Source organism: Carassius auratus, chromosome 42, assembly GCF_003368295.1.
Source record: "Carassius auratus strain Wakin chromosome 42, ASM336829v1, whole genome shotgun sequence".
NCBI classification, from domain to species: Eukaryota; Metazoa; Chordata; class Actinopteri; order Cypriniformes; family Cyprinidae; genus Carassius; species Carassius auratus.
This window is the reverse complement of record NC_039284.1, coordinates 10,751,985-10,773,970: the sequence shown is the minus strand read 5'-3', so window position 1 is coordinate 10,773,970 and position 21,986 is coordinate 10,751,985. Positions and strand designations below refer to the sequence as shown.

Below are 21,986 nucleotides of genomic sequence, written 5' to 3'. Positions count from 1 at the left end.
GTAGAAAACAAGAGAGGCGTGGAGTTTGAGAGGGGCGTGGCATAGAGGACCTACAATAATGTGCAGTATTTGAAAAATAATGTGTTTTTTGAACATTAAAGCATGTCAGCATATTCTGTAACACCAAATACATCAATTAATTATCTTTAAAAAAGCAACCTATGACCCCTTTAAATAAAAAATACAGCACGGGCAAGTCCGATTCTCAAAACACTTTCAAGAATAACTCAGACCATTCTGAAATAATCAGACTCACTTAGCTTCCTTATTCACAAGTTTAGTTTCGTCATAAAGTTACTGGGTTGTTTGTTTGTTTTATCTGCTTTGTTGAACTCTGAATTTATCTTTTAAGTTGGCAATAAGCTGCTGAGGGTCCTTCCATCCCATAACCAAATATTTATTCTTCAAAAGTACTTGAATCGTTCAGAAGAATCGGAACCAGAATAGTTAAATTCCTCGCGATTCCTTATTTCCCTATTTCTGACAGGCATGCGATGTGACCTGCGCATGAAATCCTGAAACCTGCCCACAGTTTGCGAACACACGGAGAGCGCGGAGACGGACATTGAGCGCGCTCATGATGAGAATAGCCCGTTCAATTACCCGTGTGCCCCCTTTGGACACTCCCTTCTCACTCCAGTGCTTACTCGACCACGAAATCCAGCGCTGGATTCCAAGATACTACTGCTCGCGTGGAGATTTAAAACTGGACAGAGGCATGATAGTCCAGAACAGAAGACGGAGGGATGCGAGTGCGTTTGGTGCCATGATTAACATCCCGTTTTTGCCTGTGTGCTCCTGAGAAGAACGGAAAGACAAGTCAAGTGCTCTAGCACTCAAGCCAGCTGATGAGGAGCAGCAGGAAGAAGAAATCTGACAAAGTAGTAAGTGCGCAGTGTTTGTTTGAATAATTTAATTGTTTACCATGTGTTGCATAGCCTAAATTTGGCACGATACTTAACCCATTCAGGCCTGAATTATGTTTGTGGGACATTAAAATATGGTCATGCTTTAATTATTTTCGAAATGTAACCATAACTGTTAACAATAATCAAAGTAAATAAAAAAAAAATGTTGTTGTTGCTGTTCTTTTTCTTTTTTGATAGTTTTTTCATAACGTGACGTAACGTATATTGTGAACTATAGTAAAATCTTAATAATTATTTGTGCAAGAGTTAATGCAATATCATTGTAGATTTGGTTCTAAAATCACTGTTTCATAAAATTATAATTATTAATAAAGTAGCTGGAATTAAGTCTCAATGAAAGCACATAAAGGTAAAATATAACAGTAAACACGTAAAACAGTGTACGATCATTGCAGTGCACTTGCTACAAAGGTGATGGCTATTGGATTGCATTCTGCAGGGTCTGAACCTGTAACCTTTCAGTGACCAGCTCAGATTATGTATCACAGCGCCACACCACCCACACAACTTTGACATGTTTCCAGATTTGTAGGAGGAATATTACTGCAATCAGTTTTGCAGTACAGCGCTGCCTATCATAAAATAATAAATTATTTAATGTGATATAATGACTTTTTAGATTCAATGTAAAAAGAGATGACAACAAAAACATTTTAAAAACACAAAAGAGAAGTGATTTAAATGGATCTGCTTATGATTAAAATGAATGAATGGAAAATAATGAAAACGTGGACATGCGTTGCTGGAGCCCTCTGGGGCGTTAATAAGCGTTGAGGTCTGAATTATGTACAGAGGGAAAATCTGAAACTCTAAATTAGTGCTTAAACATGTTTTGCCTGCATGGCAAAATGCATACTGGCTACTAGTGAGGAGAACATTATGTTCACTATCACTGGTTTGAGAGGCTTTTCACACTTGTCTGGAACACTGCATAAGTCAGTGGAGAAAGAAACAAATTAAATTCCTCTCAGATGAAGGGCCAGTGTCACTTCTTCTATGATGTCCTTGTATAAAAATCCTCCCAAGTTCCCTTTTAAATGCTTGTAATTAGAATTAATCAGTTAAATGTTTGAGCATATATCATGAACACAATATTCCTACAAACTCAATGTACAATACTCAATGATTTTGATTCACAATAATAACAAGCTATAAATGTACGTCCATAATCTAAATCATATTCATCACTGTTTTTAAACCCTGCAACCTGTCTGTGCTTTTCATAGCTGCTGCTATTATTTATTAATGGATCCATGTAAAAAACATGAATGTGTTTTTTTTCATGTACAAAGATACATGGGAAAATAATGTTATAAATATCGGTAAACAAAGCAGAACTCTTTAAATTAAAATACAGAGAATTATTAAAGCTTCATCAGCAATCATTTCTTTAAAATGTCAGCTGCCTTTTATAACCCATCTCTGTCTCTCTCTCTCTCTCTCTCCTCGCTCTGTCTTGCCCTCTCTCTCCCTTTGTTCGCCCCAGTGGCTGCACCTGATCTTTTAGATCCTAAATCAGCCACACACAACACCAAACCACGGCTGTCGTTCTCCTCCAAGCCCATTGTATATAACTCGGGGGATGATTGTGATACCATAACCACCGTAATGAAGTGGAAAACAGTAGTGGCAATCTTCCTGCTGGTTGTTCTGTATCTGATAATAGGAGCCACGGTGTTCAAAGCCCTGGAACAGCCCCAGGAGAGCACTCAGAAGTACCTCATCATTCAAGAGAAAATTAACTTCCTTTCCAGGCATGCCTGTGTCAATGCCTCTGAACTGGAGGACCTGGTCAAGGTACAAACTCCAATTATTTACCTGTGTGCTTGAAATTAAAATGCAAAGTATCTGTTTGTATGGGTAAAAACAGTCTTCTGGATATTGATTCAAAGCATATAGTGGTTTTGTCTGCAGGATGTTGGGAGAATAGACTAATCTTTGCCAAAATCAATAATGACAGCTCGGAAGTTGGCAGAAACGGTCTGTAATCTGATTAATTGGAGCCAGAAAACACTAATTGGACATAAATTGTTCCGTGCATGTTGTTCTGTTTCTGAAGTATGATGCAGTGTTATTTCTTCAAAAGATTGTAATACCAAATCATAAACATTTCAGATCAATCTGATCTGTTTTGACTGTATTTTTGTAATATTCATATGCTTAAAATAATGAATACACTTTATCTGCTTTCCAAATTGGGGTTGCTGGCAGTCGGGTCTGTCCGTTTTAGTGAGTTCACTTAACACTATTTCACCTGTGTGGAAATTAAATGTACTCTTGACATTACATCACTAATTAGCTCTGTCTTGTGAAGTCTGTGGTATTTACCTTTGTGCAAGAAGTAGACTGAATTTAAAGTGACATTTTATAAGTGCAGAGTTTTTTGTCTGCTCTAAAATTGTTCTAGTAGAAATGTAAAGGTCTTGGATGATTGTGTGTCATTAGCTTTCATTAGCAGTTTTCATCCACATGTTTTTATGTGAATCTTGAAAAAAAAAACAGGACAAAAACAGAATGTGAATCAAATTTCTTAAATGTGCATAAAATCATGTAAATTTGGGATAGAAGTGCTGCTTTTTGTATGTTTTTTTTTTTTTTTCGCATGTAAATAAATACTTATTTTAATAATAAACATTAAATTTAAATGTAATTTGCAACTTGGATGGAAACTGTTTATTTATTTGTTATATTTGAAGAATATTTCTTTACATGATTTGCATAGTTTTAGTGCATTTGTAGTGTTTTGTTATGTGTTAAAGTAACATCCTATCCAGTTCTCTGATTGCCCATAATTCTACCTTTTCCAACCCCTCCCTATTTTCTAACACCCCTCCCCCTTGACATTACATTGAATTACATCCCAAACACTGCATTCACCTACTTCCCATCTCTTGATTACTGGTGTTACGATGCTCACGCTCACACACACCTCTGAACAAATGTTCATTCCTGCCAAGTTGCTTTGCTGCCAACAGTCCAAGTCCAGTGGTGATTGTGCCGACACTTGGAAGGTGTTCACAAACAGGAAAACTTCCCCACAGAATGAATGGCCTCTCTTTGTCTCTCACTTTTGGCTGAGCTCTCGTGCAGCCAGCTGGGAACAGGAGGCGTTGGGGAGCAGATGGGATACGCTGAGGGGTCTTACTGCATCCCTGCTATACAGTATATAGGCCAGGAGAACCTGCACACTCATGTGCAGATGTTTTTGAAAGTGTTTACATTTCTCACTAACTGCTTAGTGAAATGTGCTCAGTTTTGTTTTGTTTATTGATTGATTATTTATTTTTTTAGCTACAGATTTCTAGGTTGTGAGAAATGGACTGGAATATGGAATAGGTCAGCAATAGCATGGCCAACATCTGAATTAAAATTACTTTTACTTTTAGGGCTAATGTGTTGTAGTAACCTAATGTCACATAATAAAAAAAAATGTATATTTAAACACCTTATTGCAATGTTGCTGTTGCATACTGCTGGATACATTGCTGGTGCATACATTTTAATTTTGATAATTCAATAGCAATCTTATAACTTCCAACCACAATAAAATTTTTGCAATGCAATTTGTTGTTTGAATATTAATTGCAATTGTATTTTTAATGTTTGCAGGGCTATTTTTGTTATCTGGACATTACATTTTATAATTAAAACTTTATTTTTCAACTTTGCAATGCAGTTTACTTTTCTTAACTTTATTTTCAGTCTTTGTAGTTTCTTTTTTTTTTATCTGAATATTACATTTAATTACTGAAACTTTATTTTTCAGTTTTAAGTTTCCCATTATTTGGACATTATCTTTTAATTGCAATTTTTTATCTTTGCAGTTACATTTCATAGGTGCAACCTTTATTTTTCAGTTTTGCAATGTAATGCTCAAACAATGGTAAAGTGCATCTCATTATCCCAACTTTTAAAAAATTATTATATTATTTTTCAGTTATTTGGACGTTTCATCTTAATATTGCAACTTCATTTTTTATTTGTTAATGTTGCATAATTTGGTCATTACTATTCCGAACTTCAACTTAATCTTTTAATCTTAGCAGGTCATTTTTTTTTTTTTTTTGACTATACATATTATTTTGCAACTTTATTTTTCATGTTCAATTTTACATTATTTGGTCATTGCATATCACAATCGCAAATGTATTTTTCTATTTTGTTATATAATTTACCATTATTTGAACATTAATTTTATTATAATTGCAACTTTATTTTAACAATTTTCCATTGTTTCAACATACATCTTGTAATAGCATTTTTTTTTTTTTTTTTTTTTTTTTGCAGTATAATTTTCTGTTATTTGGACATTATATCTTGTAATTGTGGCGAGATGACCATAATACATTCTTGCATTACGTACATATACTGTAGAACCCCAAGTCATGTTTAGCTGAGAGAGAGAAATAGTGAGTCAGCTAGCGAGTCAGCTACAAGTTAAGGACCATGGACAGCTCCACTTTTTTAGTCCTTCATTTAGTTTAATTTCTAAAATATGCATACTTATGAAATGAGAACAGAACAACTCCAGCAAAGCTTTGACCGTCCACTTACTCTTAAGAGTAATTTGAGTCTCTAAAGTTTTAACTTACCGATTTAAAAACAAAACAACAACTCTTTAATGAACCATACATTCCCTAAGTTTGGAATCAATCCCAGCTAGTACTAAGTCACTTTAGGTCTTCAGGGAACACAATGATCAGAGAAGGAGGAATATCGATCCCAATTATGCAAGGATCGCTTCTTTAAAAAAACAGGCACAGTCTGAAACACAAGAAATACATGAAGTATAATATTATCCCTGCTGCACAAACACAGGCACACACATTTGATAAGGCAGCCATTTACTATAACAGATTTGACAGTTAATTATATTACAGATTCAACTCTGTCTTAACTCCCAACTGACTCGGTAATGTGTGACGTAAAACCAGAGATGCAGTGGAAGACTGATCAAGAACAGACTTGTGTCTTTATTTGAGGCTTTGAATGTGGGCAGTTGGAGCCAGTCATCCTGTTCATTCAGAGACATGCAGTCTGCTTTAGATTTAAACATGTTACACACAACTGCTTCCCCTGGGCTTGTACTGAAAATAGCATTGTTGAATAGTGTTCCTGTAGCTCAAGTGGTAGAGCATTGTGTTATCAAGTGCAAGGTTGAGGGTTTGATTCCCCGGGAACACATGATAGGTAAAAATTGATAGCCTGAATGCACTGTAAGTCGCTTTCGATAAAAGCGTCTGCTAAATGCATAAATTTAATTTAGTGAATGCAAAATATAGTGGTCAGTTTCTAAATAAACATGTCTTGTATATTCATGTTATCCCTTACCTGCTGAGCATTTGTCATCATTTGATCACCTTCATGTCATTCTGACCCTGTAATATTGTTCTTTATTTTGTGAAACATGATGGCAGGTACTAGGCAGAATGTCTCCTTTTGTGTTTCACAAAGAAAGTAAATACAGAGTCAGTATGACATGGTAAGGGAGTAAATTATGTCTTTTTATATTTCTGTGATCTATTCCTAGTTTAAGATTGTAGTGGTTTGTATATTTTTTTGAGATTATCCCTGACCTGTTTTCTCATCCACAGCAAGTGGTGTTTGCTATCCGGGCCGGGGTCAATCCTTCGGGTCACCCCTCCAATGAGAGCAGCATGTGGGACCTCAGCAGCTCCTTCTTCTTTGCAGGGACTGTCATCACCACTATAGGTGAGTAACAGCTGGACTCATTAGGAATTCTCTAATTGATTCTTTAATCGATTAGTGGCTTTTTGAACTGCATTATCACTTCATTAAGGTGACAAAAGCAACTTGGTGAAACAAGTGTTACTTAGAGGGCCTGGAAAATAAACTGAATAGACAAGAAGAAGGGCTGCATACATAAGAATATTTTAGATTATAGTTGCTGCAATTCATTATTCTTGAAATGTATAACTTACAGCTTTCCATTTAGGTGTGCTCCTGTAAGTCACTCAGCTTGTTTTTAGTGTAGGCTAAAGGTTCTTCATAAATATTTTAGTAAGAAACCTCTTATGCTCACCAAGGCATTTATTTGGTCAAAAATACAATAAAACAGTAATGTTGTGAAACATTCTTCAAATTTAAATAACTTTTTTTTAAAATCTATTTTAATGATGTAATTTATTCCTTTGATGGCGAAGCTGTATTTTCATCAGGCATTACTCCAGTCTTCAGTGTCACATGATCTTTCAGAAAACACTTTTTCTGATGTATTGATTTGTTGCTCAAAAACATTTCTGATAATTATATATAAAAAAATGTTTTATTATTAATAAAAGTTCCAAAGAACAGCATTTATTTCGAAATATAAATCTTTTGTAACATTCTAAATGCTTTTTTTTGAATTGTGACTGAATAAAATCATTAATTTCTTTCTTTAAAAAGGTGAAGAATATGAAATGCAGTTGCCCTACATAAAATAAGTATCTTTAAGGGACAGTATATACAAAAATAAAAATTCTCTCATCATTTATTCACCTTTATGTCTTTCAAGACCCTTTATTTCTTTATTTCTACAGCAGAACACAAAGGACTAATAATAATTTTGGGTAAACTGTTTGAACAATTAAAATGAGTTGTTTACATTTTATTGTAAATTCTATCGAATTGCAGTTAAAATATCAAGTATGATAATCAACAGGAACAATATGTTTGTAATAATAGTGTAACCCTGATTATTTATGGACATATAGGGTTATTTTACATACATGTAGGGTTATTTAGGGTCTACACACTTAGCACATTATGGATACATCTCTCACTTAATAATCAGCAGCAGCATTTTTCATTTTGACTTCACTGAGGTTGTGTAGGAAATTGCATTAACGTTATTTAATAAGCTTGATTAATGAACCTTAACAAATCCTCTGGACAGCTTTGACTGTTCCTGAATTCATGTGTACAACACCTTTGAAACCTGCTGGAACTCAGCCAAGTAGTGGATTAAAGAGCAAGCCCCCTTCATCAATCCCCCCAGTGTCCTTCTTAGGTTGTGAAGTGTAAAGTGCAGTTAATGAAGCGAACGGGTCTGATAGCTTGACCTTATATGCTGATGAAAGAGGCCAAGGTCTTGGAGCTGCTTCCCATCATATTAGATCTCCAGGATTTGTATAAATGTTCAAAAGTCTGGGCTCACTAACATTTTTGTTTAAAGAATTTAATACTTTTATTTAGAAAGGATGCATTTAAATGTTCACAAGCAACAGTAAAATTAGAGAAGATTTCTGTTTCTTTGGTTCATCAAAAAATCTTGCAAAACAAATGTCACCGTTTCCAGAAAAATTTTAAGAAGCACAAGAGTTTTCAACACTGATAATAACAAGAAAAACTTTTTTTACACATCAAATCAGCATATTGAATGATTTCTAAAGGATCATGTGACACTCAAGACTGGAGTCATGGCAGATGTTAAAACAACATCTTGTTGTTTTCAGTTATTTTGCTTTCTTTATTTTATTTGTATTATTTTATTTATTTTATTTGCTCACACGAATGAACATCATCCATCATCTTTTATTTGTGTTTGTGTCACCTAGGGAAGTCATTCACAGGCTTGGCCTTCAAGGCTCATTTGTTCATCAATAGGCAACCAAATAATCTTTCTTTTTGTCACCTAAAAAAAAAAAAAAGCAATTTATTGTAATTTGAATGAAAACCTGTCAACTCCCCCGTCCACCCCAATAAGCAAAGACACACACTTAAACAGGCACACACACACACACACTTTTGTCCGCATGTCATCTGTTGGTGAGAGCATTGCATTCACTACTACACATGATTGCTGAAAATGTGCCAATGCTGAAGCCCTCACAAGACACACTTGTGTGTTCATTAAGCTCATTCAGACACTGTTGTTACATCAGGTTTGCGTCAGTCATCATGTAGTGCTGCTTCACTAATGAGGGTGGCATGACATTTTTTGCTACTTGTGTCAACTGGACTTGTTTTGTGCTCCAAGTCAGCACATGATGTTCATTTCTCACCAAACTGGACTGAGATTTCTGTCAGTTTATTGCTAAGAACCGATATTATCCTGCTTTTTTAACACATGATTTCAGTCATTTAGGTCTTATGATTCGTGAATGTGATCATGGTGCTGATTGGTTTAGATCAGGGCATCTCAACTACTTTTTTCAGAGACATTTTATTCTGTAGTCCTGCCATTTCTTTTAGGGCTTAACAAAGTTTTTATTTTGTTCTGGGTTATTGAAACCAGTGACTCAGATTTGTGCTTGATTTTCCCATATTTCACAATTTAAATTCTATCCAAAACATCAAAAATATGAATGACCCCAAATAGTGTATGTGATTAACAAATGTCAGACTTAAAGACAACAGGGGTGAGTCCATAAAGGTGGCACGGGGTGGCAATTTCCAGCCTAAAAATCAGCTTTGCCACCTCATTTGCCATCCCGAAGCAGAGTGCAATGAGAGCAGAGTGAGGAGACGAGCAGCGTGATTTTGACTAAAGCAAAGAGAACTTCTTGTCAATGCTGTCCTGTGATTTATCAATAAAGTTGCTTAGAAACAGAAAGGTTATAGTGAAAATTCCGGTGTGCTTTAGGTAATTAAAACCCACAGCTACACTGTTACTAGATAGATGTTGCACAGACACTCTCACAAATGCATTCATCTTACAACACCAAACCCATCTAGCAAGCCTGTGATTACTCGTCGTGGTAGAGTGGTTAAGAAACCTGTACAACCGTGTACCTGGTGGCAAGCCTCCACTTTGGGCTCTAGGGTCTCTGACTTATCAATTATTACATGTTGTTTGTCTCTAGTTAAGGTCAGGAAATTAGATTTTATCTGAACAATGATGAGTTTGCCCATAGTATTGTTTGTATCAGGAGAAAATAGAAATACTGAAGCCATTAACACACGTTATAAATTTTTACTGCTAAGAAGCGTACGTCCTTATAGTTAATCTGCTGGAACAAGTATATTTTTATCCAGCCATGAACATATTTGGATCATTTTTTACAAGAGAGACTATGTGTAAAGACATTACAGTTATTCATCTCCATTGTGCCATGTGTAATTAAGGTTGTCTCACAGATAACCACTTTTTATGGGTCTTTCAAGGTTTATTTATTTAATTAGATTTCAAAGAGGACAGAATGCATGAGGAGAGATTGAGCCCAGTTAAAGAGCTTCAAGTAAAATGGAGATGTAATGGGATGGAGGCTCTTGCGGAAGTGCACCCCACTGCTCTGCTGCTCTCAGGGTGGTTTTGTACAGCGGCTTAGCTTTTTGCTCTTGTAATTGCTTAAATTCTGCTGTGGTACAACCAGAACTACTGGTATTCTCGCTGTCTCTAACTCTAAAACTTTCTTGCAAAACAATGAAGAGTCAAGTCACATTAATGTCTAAAACAGCTCTGAAAGACAGTAGGGTCATTATTTAGCTCAAGCCAGTTCAGTGTTTGTTCAGTTCATCTTAATATTAGTGAAGTTCATCAATCTGAAACAAGTTCAATATAGCTAGCATTTCTAAAGAGTCCCAATCATAGTTTCCAAAAACGTTTTTTTTTTTTTTTTCAACCAGCACCAGCAGTTTGTAGTCTCACTGTTTCAAAGGAAAATTTGAGTAGAAATTAATCTGAATCTACATTAATTGTGGCATATTGTTGATTACACAACAAATTATTTAAACTCTTTCTCACACATTTTCAAAATCAAGGTTACAGTGAGGCAGCTACAAAGGAAATAAATGGAGGCGATCTTTAAAGCGTTTAAAAGCATAAAAACACTTATTAAATCTTCTGTGTATTTTTAGAGTTGTGGCATTATGTTGTCATGGCCACAAAGTTTTAAAATTTGTAAAGAAAAAAAAAAGTGCTGTTGTTTGAGCTTAACTTGCACTGAACCCAGAAAATCCCTTGAAGTGAACCCAAAGATTGAATCCTTGACATTAAACTGATTATTATTTTATATTTTTATGGAGTTTAAATCAAGACATATGCCAATGGGTGAATCTGATATCAAGTATAATTTACCGAGCCTCACCGCTACCATATCTGCATAATTCACTTATTCCTCCTCTTTCCATGAGGCCTGAATAAATATTAAAATGAATGCATTTGCACATGCAGCTGAAATTCATCCTAGCTGGGTTTCATTCATCGCATTTGCATTTCTGTAATGATTTTATCTGCTTTGCTCTCGTGCTATAGCTAAATTTAGGCATTGAATGGTATTCACTAGGAGACTTTCCATGTAGGCAGGAGAGTACAGCTCTAATGTTTCCTGACAGATAAATAAGGCATCCCAACATAAATTCCCATAGAGCTGTCTGCACACTAAATTAAATAAAAATCTTTTCAATGCACTAGGGGAGTATGGTTTGAACATTTTCTGCTATTTGACTCAACAAAATATCTTCAGAAAGCAAAGTATTACCTATTTATTTCGGCAGGATATGCCCACACATTATGCCTGGGATCATCAGAGCCTTGCTGACAGAATGACTTCTGTTTCTGCAGGCTTTGGAAACGTCTCTCCACACACTAAAGGAGGCAGGATCTTTTGCATTATCTATGCCCTGCTGGGGATCCCTCTCTTTGGGTTCCTATTGGCTGGAGTGGGCGATCAGCTGGGAACCATATTTGGCAAAGGGATCGCCAAAGTGGAAAAGATGTTTGTGGTGAGTGTTTCATTAACTTTAGTGGAAATCATTTAGCAAAACTATTAGTATTCCTCACAGGATATTCAAGATGAACACAATTTATAATCTACCATTTTAATCCATGTTCAATATTTTACATAAAAAATATCAGAACTTTTGGAATAAATGATTTTTTCTGAACAGTATAAATAGCTCTTCAGGTTAAAACAATAGATTAGATCAGTTCTGTGAAATATTTATTTACCACTATGGAAAGTCAAAAGATTACATATAAAATTAATATACCATTCATTTAGAAAAACAGTCTGTGCTCCTCAAATCCCTTTCATCAGAAATGTACTATATTGTCTTCACTCAATTAATCTAAAATAATGATTGTTTTGCAGAAAGGCTTGCTGACTACTCTTTACCTGGTTTTGTGGTGCCGTCACATTTGATGATTCAATGTAATTACTTAAGTGCTTCTGGAGCCATCTTGTTTACACTCGGTGCACATACAGTACACACTTTTATTCTCTGCTGAGCTGTTGTGCTTTTGCGGAGGAACAATTTTGAGCGTTGACGTGTGCGATGAAGAGCACAATATAGTATTTTTCAATGCCGTCAATGCAGCATAGTGAATTATTTATTGCTGGTGCACTCATTCTTTTGTATAACATAGTAAACAATTCTTGAAGGTTGAAGGGAAAAATACATGGTTTTCAGGACAAGTGTATATTTCTCAAACTCTATAAACTGAGTTCAGCCTTCTGTGCTGTGTTGACACTTTTCTACATTTTATTGCCTTTAGTTACGTAATGAATGATTGTTTATGCTAATGGTTATTTGCAGTGTTTGATTGGACAAAACTCTGTGTAGTGCAGCATGAGTCATCAGTTGCCTTTGTCCATTTTTTTATGATCTATATTTCCTACTTTTTTTATTTTTTATTTTAGAGTTCACTACTATATAGGGTTCCTCAAAGCTAAAACACAATGTTTAAAGCCCATAAAACTCTCACTTTGATTTCACAGGGTATTTAAACTAGTTAAAGGCTAATACTTAAGCCAGGCGGATTATTAGTTTTCAGACGGTGTCTGGTCGAGTATTGTAGATGTCTGTCAACAGTGATTATAATGAGCTTAACTGTTTTTCCACCCAGCATTCTCACCTCCCTTCTCCTCTGTTTTTCCTCTCAGAAATGGAACGTGAGCCAAACTAAAATCCGTGTGACATCCACGGTCCTGTTCATCCTGTTTGGGTGCCTGCTGTTTGTGGCCCTTCCCGCCCTCATCTTCCAACACATTGAAGGCTGGAGCACTCTGGAGTCCATCTATTTTGTTGTCATCACTTTAACCACTATTGGATTTGGAGACTTTGTGGCAGGTGAATGAAGTCACTACTTTGTTCTTTCAGTCCCAATTTCAAGGTCCCGTGTTCATTTTTGAAAGCAATTACATGCCCAGAAAAACAACACAAACTGAAATTTAGTCATGAGTTCAGTGGATTGATATGGGTTTATTTATCTTATTCAGGAGGCTCTGAGATTGAGTATTTGGACTATTATAAGCCCATCGTGTGGTTCTGGATCCTGGTGGGTCTTGCCTACTTCGCTGCAGTCCTCAGTATGATTGGAGACTGGCTTCGGGTCATCTCCAAGAAGACCAAAGAGGAGGTATGTGATTGCTGAAAAAAAAAAAGCCTCAAATTTTCAATGGCAGTGTAATTTATAGTGAATTATTATACAATTTAAAAACTGCACTTACAGCAGTTATATTAATTTCCTGAATTTAATTTCCATTTTGATTCTATATGGAATGAAATCTCAGATTTAAATTTGAATACAATTCTGCATTCTATCTGCAACCTAAATATAATTTGAGGAATTAAGTGTGGAAATGTAGGGCATACCCAACTCAGACATAAATGCACAACCTTTTTTCTGTACATATGCATTTTTGCCAAGAAGTTACATCCCAAAATTTTCCATCGCAACTGTGATTTTTCTCTTTATAAAAACACGCAAGGAAAGTCTTTCATAAAAAGGAGAAACGTATGCCTCAGTATTCTGCAGCTGTGTATGAGGCAGCAGATTACTGTAAATCTGAACCTGAAACCTGAGTCCGTTTTCACATCTCACCAGAAATAGAGGAGAAGGAAGTGCAGTGAAGGATTAATATGAAAGATCTGAATGACCCAGTTCTGCTACCTGATTCTCATCCATAATACATCACCTTTCGGGGTCTCTTAAATGCCAAAAGGTGCTGTGTAGTACACACTCATATTTTCTTCTACATCAGGAATAAACTTCTCAAATTATAACTTTTCAAGAGTCCTGTAGGGAGCTAACTTACCATCTAATGACCTCAGCAGAGAGGAAAGCAGAAGTTGCTTGTTTACATTCATCTGATATTTTCATTCGTTTTTTTGTTTTTGTATTGTTTTTCTATTACAACTACTGTTTTGAGAGGCATTGTTTCATAGTCCACCCATGCAAGTCATCTTGATATTGTCAAGGCCCATAGTGAACTATTTCTTCGTAAATAAATTATAGTGTGATTATAATATATTTTAAGAGGCTTCCTGGTAGTAGTGCATCAGCAAAATTATATTATCAAACATTAAAGAGTTTTACCATGTATAATTTCTGTATGTTTTGGGGGTTTGGTAAGTAGTTATGAACATTACTGATCCTAAAATTGGAGTGCATTAGCAGATAGATGATTACACTGTACTGTACAAAGAGTGCATTATCCATCTAGGATGCTTTAAATTGCTCTAAAATACTGTAAATGACATATATAATTTTACAAACGGCTATTTCTATTTTTCAGGGGCAGGAATAGGGTTAGGATTAAAAATGCTGTACTGTATTTACTCAAAAAAAAAGAAGAAATTATATATATACATATATATAACAGCTTGGAAATTATGACAAGTTTCATATATATAATATATGATAAAGTACAGCTTGGCAGCTTATGCATTCAAACAGTTAAAAGCCAGAGTTAAAGTTAAAAGCCAGAGACAGTTAAAAAGGAATTAGACACACTTAAATTGTACATGATAAGCCTAATAAAAGCCCATTAAAAGCCCAATAAAAGCTATTGAATGGGATTATGGGGCCCTAAAGATCCATAGCATCTCTGCACATGGTGGATGAAATGTAGAGTTATAATAGTACTCTAGGCCTGAATTACTTTCTATAACACTCCCAGTTGCAGGCTGAATCAGCCCACATGCTTCTCATTCCCTCGAGCTGAAACATTTTCACAGAAAACAGGTTTTTGAAGTTCTGCTTTACACCTCTTAAATGCTTCTAAACACATGTGACACCCGACTGCGTTTGGTCCCACTGAAGATTCTCTCTGTTCCAGGTGGGAGAGTTCCGCGCTCACGCTGCAGAATGGACAGCTAATGTGTCAGCGGAATTCAAAGAGACACGTCGCCGCCTGAGTGTGGAAATTTATGACAAGTTTCAGCGAGCAGCGTACATCAAGCGCAAGCTGTCATCAGAGCTAGGCCAAAACCCAGGACAGGACATGATGCCATGCAAGAGAACCCTGTCTGTAAACTTCACAGATGAACTTGAGAAAGATGGTCTCCCGAGCTTGACCAGAAATGGCAGCCTGTACCTGAACGGTCTTACCCCGGACTGCCCCGATCACGGCGAGATATCCATCATTGAACATCTCAAATAAAGCTCAAGCTTCTCCTGCACACGCGAAAACAGAACAGGAAGATACATTTATGTCTACAAAAGCTATATCAGGAGCGTTCATATCTTTCCTGGATGTAGACTGATCTACTAGAATCAGTGAGAGAGTGACTTTATGCCTTGTGACAGTCAGATGAATCTGTCTATACATTTTGTAGGAATTAAGATGTTTGATAAAGTCTTGTGTTCTTGCGCAAAACATGAAAGCAGCTTTTATTATCCAGTGAATTATATTCGTGCCTTAAAATCACCAGGAATGGACTTCCCAGAAGCTGCTACACTGATACTGAAAAAGTTTTTTTTTTTAATCTTGTCCAAACACAAGCAAATGTAATTGGTTTTTGGATGTGTATCCCAAGCCCAGCATCTGTGGTCGTCTGTTCAAAAACCATTACAGGGTATGAGGCAAGAATATCTGAGCTTTTATGCTACTGACAGAGCTGTGACTGGTGGTTCACCAGTTTAGTTTATATCTTTCGTTAACACATGGATTTTTTTTTAAATCCACATACACATTCTGTTTAAAAGCAGCTGTGACCAACAATACATGAAACAATGCTGGAGTGGAGGAATCTCAGCTTGTTTCATTGCATTAATTTAGATGTGATTTGCACCAATAGCATGATTCTGTAAGCAAATGAAAGTTTTTGACTGAATTGGTCATAATTGGAAATATGTCCAAAACACAATCATTAACATTTCATAGGCTGCTGAATAAAGAGAGTTCTGTATTAATGCAATGTATAAATATATTTATAGCATAAATACATTGTATGGCAGTTATATTTGCCTTAACCTGCACAAGGTTTAAAGTGATAGCTCAACCAAAAATTACTTTCTGCCATCATTAACTCAACCTTATGTTGTTCCTTATGTATATAAACTTATTTTAACCATTTGACATTCCACTTTAATTTATTTGAACAGCATTTACTTAAAGAACTAAAACAAAAAATAAAATGAATTAAAAGACATTTTTTATTAGGGAACAAATTCACTATTAACAAAGAGTTTCCATCAATAAAGTTGTAATATGCTGCTTATTGATAGTAAGTAGTGGTTATGTTTAGGTAATGGACAGAGTTCAGGGACCTAGAATATGCTCATGGAGAATAAGACTTTAATATGTGCTTTATAAGTACTAATAAACAGCCAATATGCTAGTGATATGCATGCTTAGAAGCAACTTGCTATAGTTAGAATAGTGTTCCCTAATATAGCATGTAACCAAAACTACTGAAAATGACAAAAACACAATAAAATTAGTAATCATCAAAATTAAAATGGAAAATATACAGTTCAAAATATTAACAAAACTATAATAGTATCTCAGTGGTTCTAACATAACTAATGTAACTGACTTTCTTCATTGTAACACAACAAATCATTCTTTTGATATGATTTTTTCAGTGAATTGCTTTAAGATTTAGTCATGCAAATCTTATGGTTTAAAATGGCATTAGTGTGAATAAATGATGACAGAATTTGACTTTTAGGTGAAGTTTTTCTTTCAATTCACTTACTTTAAAGCCAAATGTCACTTGATGACAGTGGAAGCTGGTGAACAGAAGCATGGCCAAAGATAAGAGTGTTTTATCACCGCTTGAGATAAAACTATGACTTTTCAGACTGTTCAGTTACAATTTCTTTTTTCACAAGCAACTATTTTGTCATATGTTTTTAATAATAGCATTTAAGTGCCATTATGTGATGCTTTGAGGATTAAATGTACTGGAGGAATGACCATGAATGTTCTGTCAAATGCATAAAGGTTTTATGTCAATGCTAAGTGGATAATATACAATAATAATAGATTTCAGACAAATAGATTGCATATAACAACCCTCAGTAGACTGAAAGAAAAAACAAAATCGATCAGGTGCATAAAACCTTTTAGCTTTCTTTTTTATTATTATTGCAAAAGCTTTATTTTTTACACATAAACTGAAACATTGCCTGTATCATCTCCTCATAGTGTATTATTAGGTTTTCAATGAGAAGTATGAATGGAAAGACTTTCAACACCAGCTAAACATCCAGTTCATTACACTTTTTCAATGATGAAATGCGGTTTATTCAGACAAGATATACTCGTTTCATTGAAATGATATTTTCTGGTTTAAGAATACTGAGAAACTGGAAAATCTAAAATATTTTTCACTATTTTCTTGCCTAGATTTTAACACATTTGATTTGTCAGCTGATTGTCAGAGGATCAGTGCCATACTTACTGTAATAACAGTATGCTCATCTTGCCTTTGCTCTGTTTTCACAAGATAACTTTTGAAAACTTGTTAAGCGTTGATTGTTCTTGCTATGCTAATATCTTTGTGCTTTTTTTCAGCAGCATTTTTATGAGCATTTCTTGAGCATTATTTGTGGTGTTTCTACACAGTTTTACATCTCTGTGCTTTGCCTTTAAAGAAGCAGAATAAACAAACCAATATTCGTATTCTTCAGGCGATTGAGGGTGTTTTTCCTAATCAATGTCTAGTAAAATTAGCACTTTCAGAAAATTATTTTGTTCCTGAATTAAAGACCTTTAGATCGGGCCTTTGTGGGAAACTGAACTGGATCGGGTCCGTGTGGGAAAGAGCAATGCTAGCGTGAACAAGAGGCACACAAACACACTCTCGATGGCTAATACAGTCGGAAGCTGATGTAAATCTTGCCGTCATCAAGAACCAATCAGGACTCTGCACTTCAAGCATGAGCAGATGTTATGTAAGCATGTCTGAGCGTCCAAAGAATACAAGAGCCACAGTGTGAAAGAACATTTCCACTCATTAAATCCTATGCCACTAGTTTGATCAGAGGACATCCTGAAGAAAAAAAACCCACCAGACTTGCACAACCTGTGTAAACTTTGTGAATTCCCAACTTTAATGACTTACAGATCAATCAATCAATCAATCAATCAATGAATCAATCAATCAATCGATCAATCGATCAATCGATCAATCAATCAATCAATCAATCAATCAATCAATCAATTTATATATCTATCTATCTATCTGATCTATGTCTGTCTGTCTGTCCGCCCATCTGTGTTTGTTCTCATTTATAATTTAGATGCATGTGAAGAACTAAATGTCATAATTTAATATATACGCTAACTGTTCCAATAAAGTAAGATATTTTATCATGCACTTTTACAAAAAGCTGGTCAAATTAAAACTGTGTCAAAAGATAATTTGCTCCCAATATTATTATATTATTCTATAATATATAAAATACAGAATTTGATGCATGTTTTAACAAAACAAACGCTCTGTTTATATCAGTGGGAGTTAGCGCTGGAAGGAAAGGGCTGCATAGACGCACTGCTGGCCTTCCACACAACATTGTTCTCCCTACCTTTATACCTTTGTTAATCAGTCTGTTCTTCTGCTATTGTACTGTTCTATTTTTAACTGCTACTATGGTGTATTTGCTGGAAAAAAAATGATCATGAGGAATGGAAGAACTTTTATTTGTATTTACAAGACTTGATTAAGCTGTAGGCAGCCCCACAAAACAACAAATCAAAATCCAGTTAACACAACATGTTTAACCCATCACAGAAATGATATTACATTCCAGTTAAGCATTGATTTTTTCCCTCTGGCCAAACCTCTGTGCCTGCACTTTGCTCTCTGCACACTGCAGAAAGCCTGGAGTTTGAAGTGTGGATATTTCCATGCAGCAGCAGTGGGACTCCTCCGAGGGGTTCTCTAGTGTCCAGGTCTTTCATGTTACTGCAGAACAATCAGTGCGGAACTACATCCATCCAACATGCCTTTACATGTATTTCCTTTTGATATTCTGCTGATATTTTCAATATCAAACTTCATAGCTTTCAACTGGACAAATGCTATTAATAGTCACATTTCTCCCCATTAACATCTGATTTAATATCATTTGACCTTTAAACTTTTACTTCAGCAACATTATAAGCTAATAACATTTCAGAAACCCTTTATTCACACCATTGATAAAACACACAATCCAATATTAATTTTTCCTCCTCTATTCGTGAACGGTTTTCTTAAAGCCCTGAGAATGTTGAGCTACAGCAGCTCTCACTAGAACCCCGTTGATGGTTCGGTTCTCAAGGGAGCTGAGCAGCCCAATGAGGCAGATAGAACAGAGGCTTCCCATGATGCAGCAGACCTCCACTGTCAGTTAATCCAGAGTCTGAGTGACAGCCAGGCGACACACGTCCTCACATAAACACACAGATCCCTTTCCCAAAAGGTGATGTCTGATGAGAAAACAAAACATTCACACTGCTTCATGCAAACAGTGGAAAGCCACTGGGATAACACATCTGCTACTGAAACATAAAATACAAACCTTCTTCTTTTTTCCTTTTATATGACAATCTTTTTCTTCTTCTTTGTCATGTTATTTTTGCTGTTGTAAACTGGTCTGTTATCGGTTTTGGGGGTAACACATTACAATTAAAATGAGTTATGTAATCATATTACTTTTTTAAGTTACTTATAAAGTAACGCATTACTTTTTAATTGAAAAGAAAAAATCTGAGTTACTTTTCAAAAAAGTAACGCTAGTTACTTTGTTTTCCCATTTATTGACTGACAAGTCTTCATGTCCCCATACTGGGAGAATTCAGAAGCACAGGGGTGTTATGTGCACTGTGTGAACGCTGTGTGAACATGATGTAGATCTAGACTAAATGTGAATGTGCATTAATTTATCCCACTTTTTCAACAAAAAAAAAAAAAAAACAGATTTAGTATTAATCAAAATGAACTAAAACTGTGTAATGTAAACTCAGAATATGATGCAAACCTGCAATAATTAAATATATTAAAAACAAAATAACATTAAAAACAAATGTATCTAATTCCATTTTATTAACTAATGTCTTTGCTGATGACCTTTGATGATCCAGTTCAACCATACTAAGCAAAAATGACTTTAGATAAACTAACAGTTGTGCTTCATGTTTTTTTTTTTATTACTGAACCTTCTTCTCCTGTGTTCTACTGTACAGATGTGAATTTATTTTTTATTTATTTGCTATGAATATAACTTATTTTATTTAAAACAATCCAGCCCTGCTCATATTTAAAAAGTAACGCAAAAATAGCGTCATAATTACTTTTTTAGGGGGTAACGCAATATTGTAAAGCATTACTTTTAAAAGTAACTTTCCTCAACACTGTCAGTTATATTTATTGTTTTTATATTTAGTTTATCTTAATCATAATTTTTTAAAATAAACAAATATTATTATTTAATTATATTTAATACATTACTTTTTTATTTTGTATATATATTTACTTTTTCGACAAAAACATATATAAAAAATATTTTTCTTTTTAAATAACATACTATTATTGTTGTTGTAGTAGTTGTTTCGTTTTGATCATAAATATTAAGATTTTTTTATTTAATAAAATTAAATACAATTTTATTTATTTATTTATTAAATGTATTTTTTACTACTTTTGTTGATTTAAAAACATAGGGAAATTCTAGAAGCTAAAAAGTAGAGTTTGAACAAGCATAATTACCCATTTAGTGTTGGATTGGTGCTGATTAAGGAGCATAGCCATCATATGTACCAGAAAAATCTTTTTGACAAAGGTATTCATCTTTAAGGTGAGGCTGGTTGACTGAGAAAATCTAAGGCAATCATCATCAGTGTGACTAGAATAACAGCCGCTTTCCTGTCTATAGGAACTTCCTGTTTATTAATTATACTGTTATGAAACATGTTTTAATGTGCAATCATTGTGCTTTCAGTTTGTGTCTATACAGCAGGCTGACTACATTAAAAAAAAGATCCTGAATGTAACCCTGCTGACCTCAAATAACACTGTGTGAAATGACTGGGAGAAGAAATGTCTGTCCCAGTCCAACAGCACTTTCTGACAGGCTTCTGTTTGTGCTGCTCAACCCACTGATGCTGCAGAGACAGTGGGATCGGAGACGGGAAAGAAAAGAGCAGCTCATGCATAGTGTACAGAAGGGCTGTTCACACCAGTCAGAGCAGGGAGAATATGCTCATCATCTTTATCATGCTCTACTTATCATTGGCACAAAATTTAAATTTTTGCTGACAGAAACAAGAAGGGCATTAGTGCTCCTCTCTGGCTCCACACAGGCTTTTTAAAATATCTGCATATCTTATTGTGGTCATTCATTTAGTATCAGATTGCATGGACAATATTTTCATTTATATGATCTGTATGAATTCTGATGGGCTGGAAGGTGTGCATTAAAATTGTGTAATGCACAGGTAGTCACGGTTGGTATTATGTGCGATCGTTGATAAAACGAGGTACGCTATGAAGGTGTGCAGCATAATTCCAGGAAATACATCTGCTTTGACCTTTGACCCTGTGATTTACTAACAACAGCTGTTATATCAGTTTACTCAGGTGTGGTTAAACAAACCAAACGTAACCATAAGTAAAAACTCGGTTCCAATAGCACTGGATTAGAAGGATTAGCATAATAATTGTTCATAATGTTTGTGAAAACACAATAGCATTTTGGCTGAACTCTCTATATGAGGCAGAACAGATGATACCGATTACTATACACGAAACTGGCACAGCTGTTAGGAAATCGAACATCAACCACACACAACACACACTTGTGAGATTTACAAATGGCTAAGAAGAAAGCTGTTTCGATTTATGATCATGAACGTAAATAACAATTTTATCAAAACTGTGAAACATTTGTGTAGTGTT

The 21,986-nt window shown here is 35.1% G+C and overlaps 1 protein-coding gene across 1 annotated transcript; it reads left to right on the top strand.

Moving 5' to 3' along the window:
* The first annotated feature begins 377 nt into the window (after window positions 1-377).
* Window positions 378-17,733, top strand: LOC113060629 (potassium channel subfamily K member 2-like). The gene is made up of 7 exons (XM_026229709.1): window positions 378-884; window positions 2,416-2,726; window positions 6,524-6,641; window positions 11,437-11,597; window positions 12,758-12,944; window positions 13,094-13,233; window positions 14,936-17,733. Coding segments are annotated over exons 1-7 (1,242 nt in total). The 5' UTR covers window positions 378-883; the 3' UTR covers window positions 15,260-17,733.
* Window positions 17,734-21,986: the final 4,253 nt, after the last annotated feature.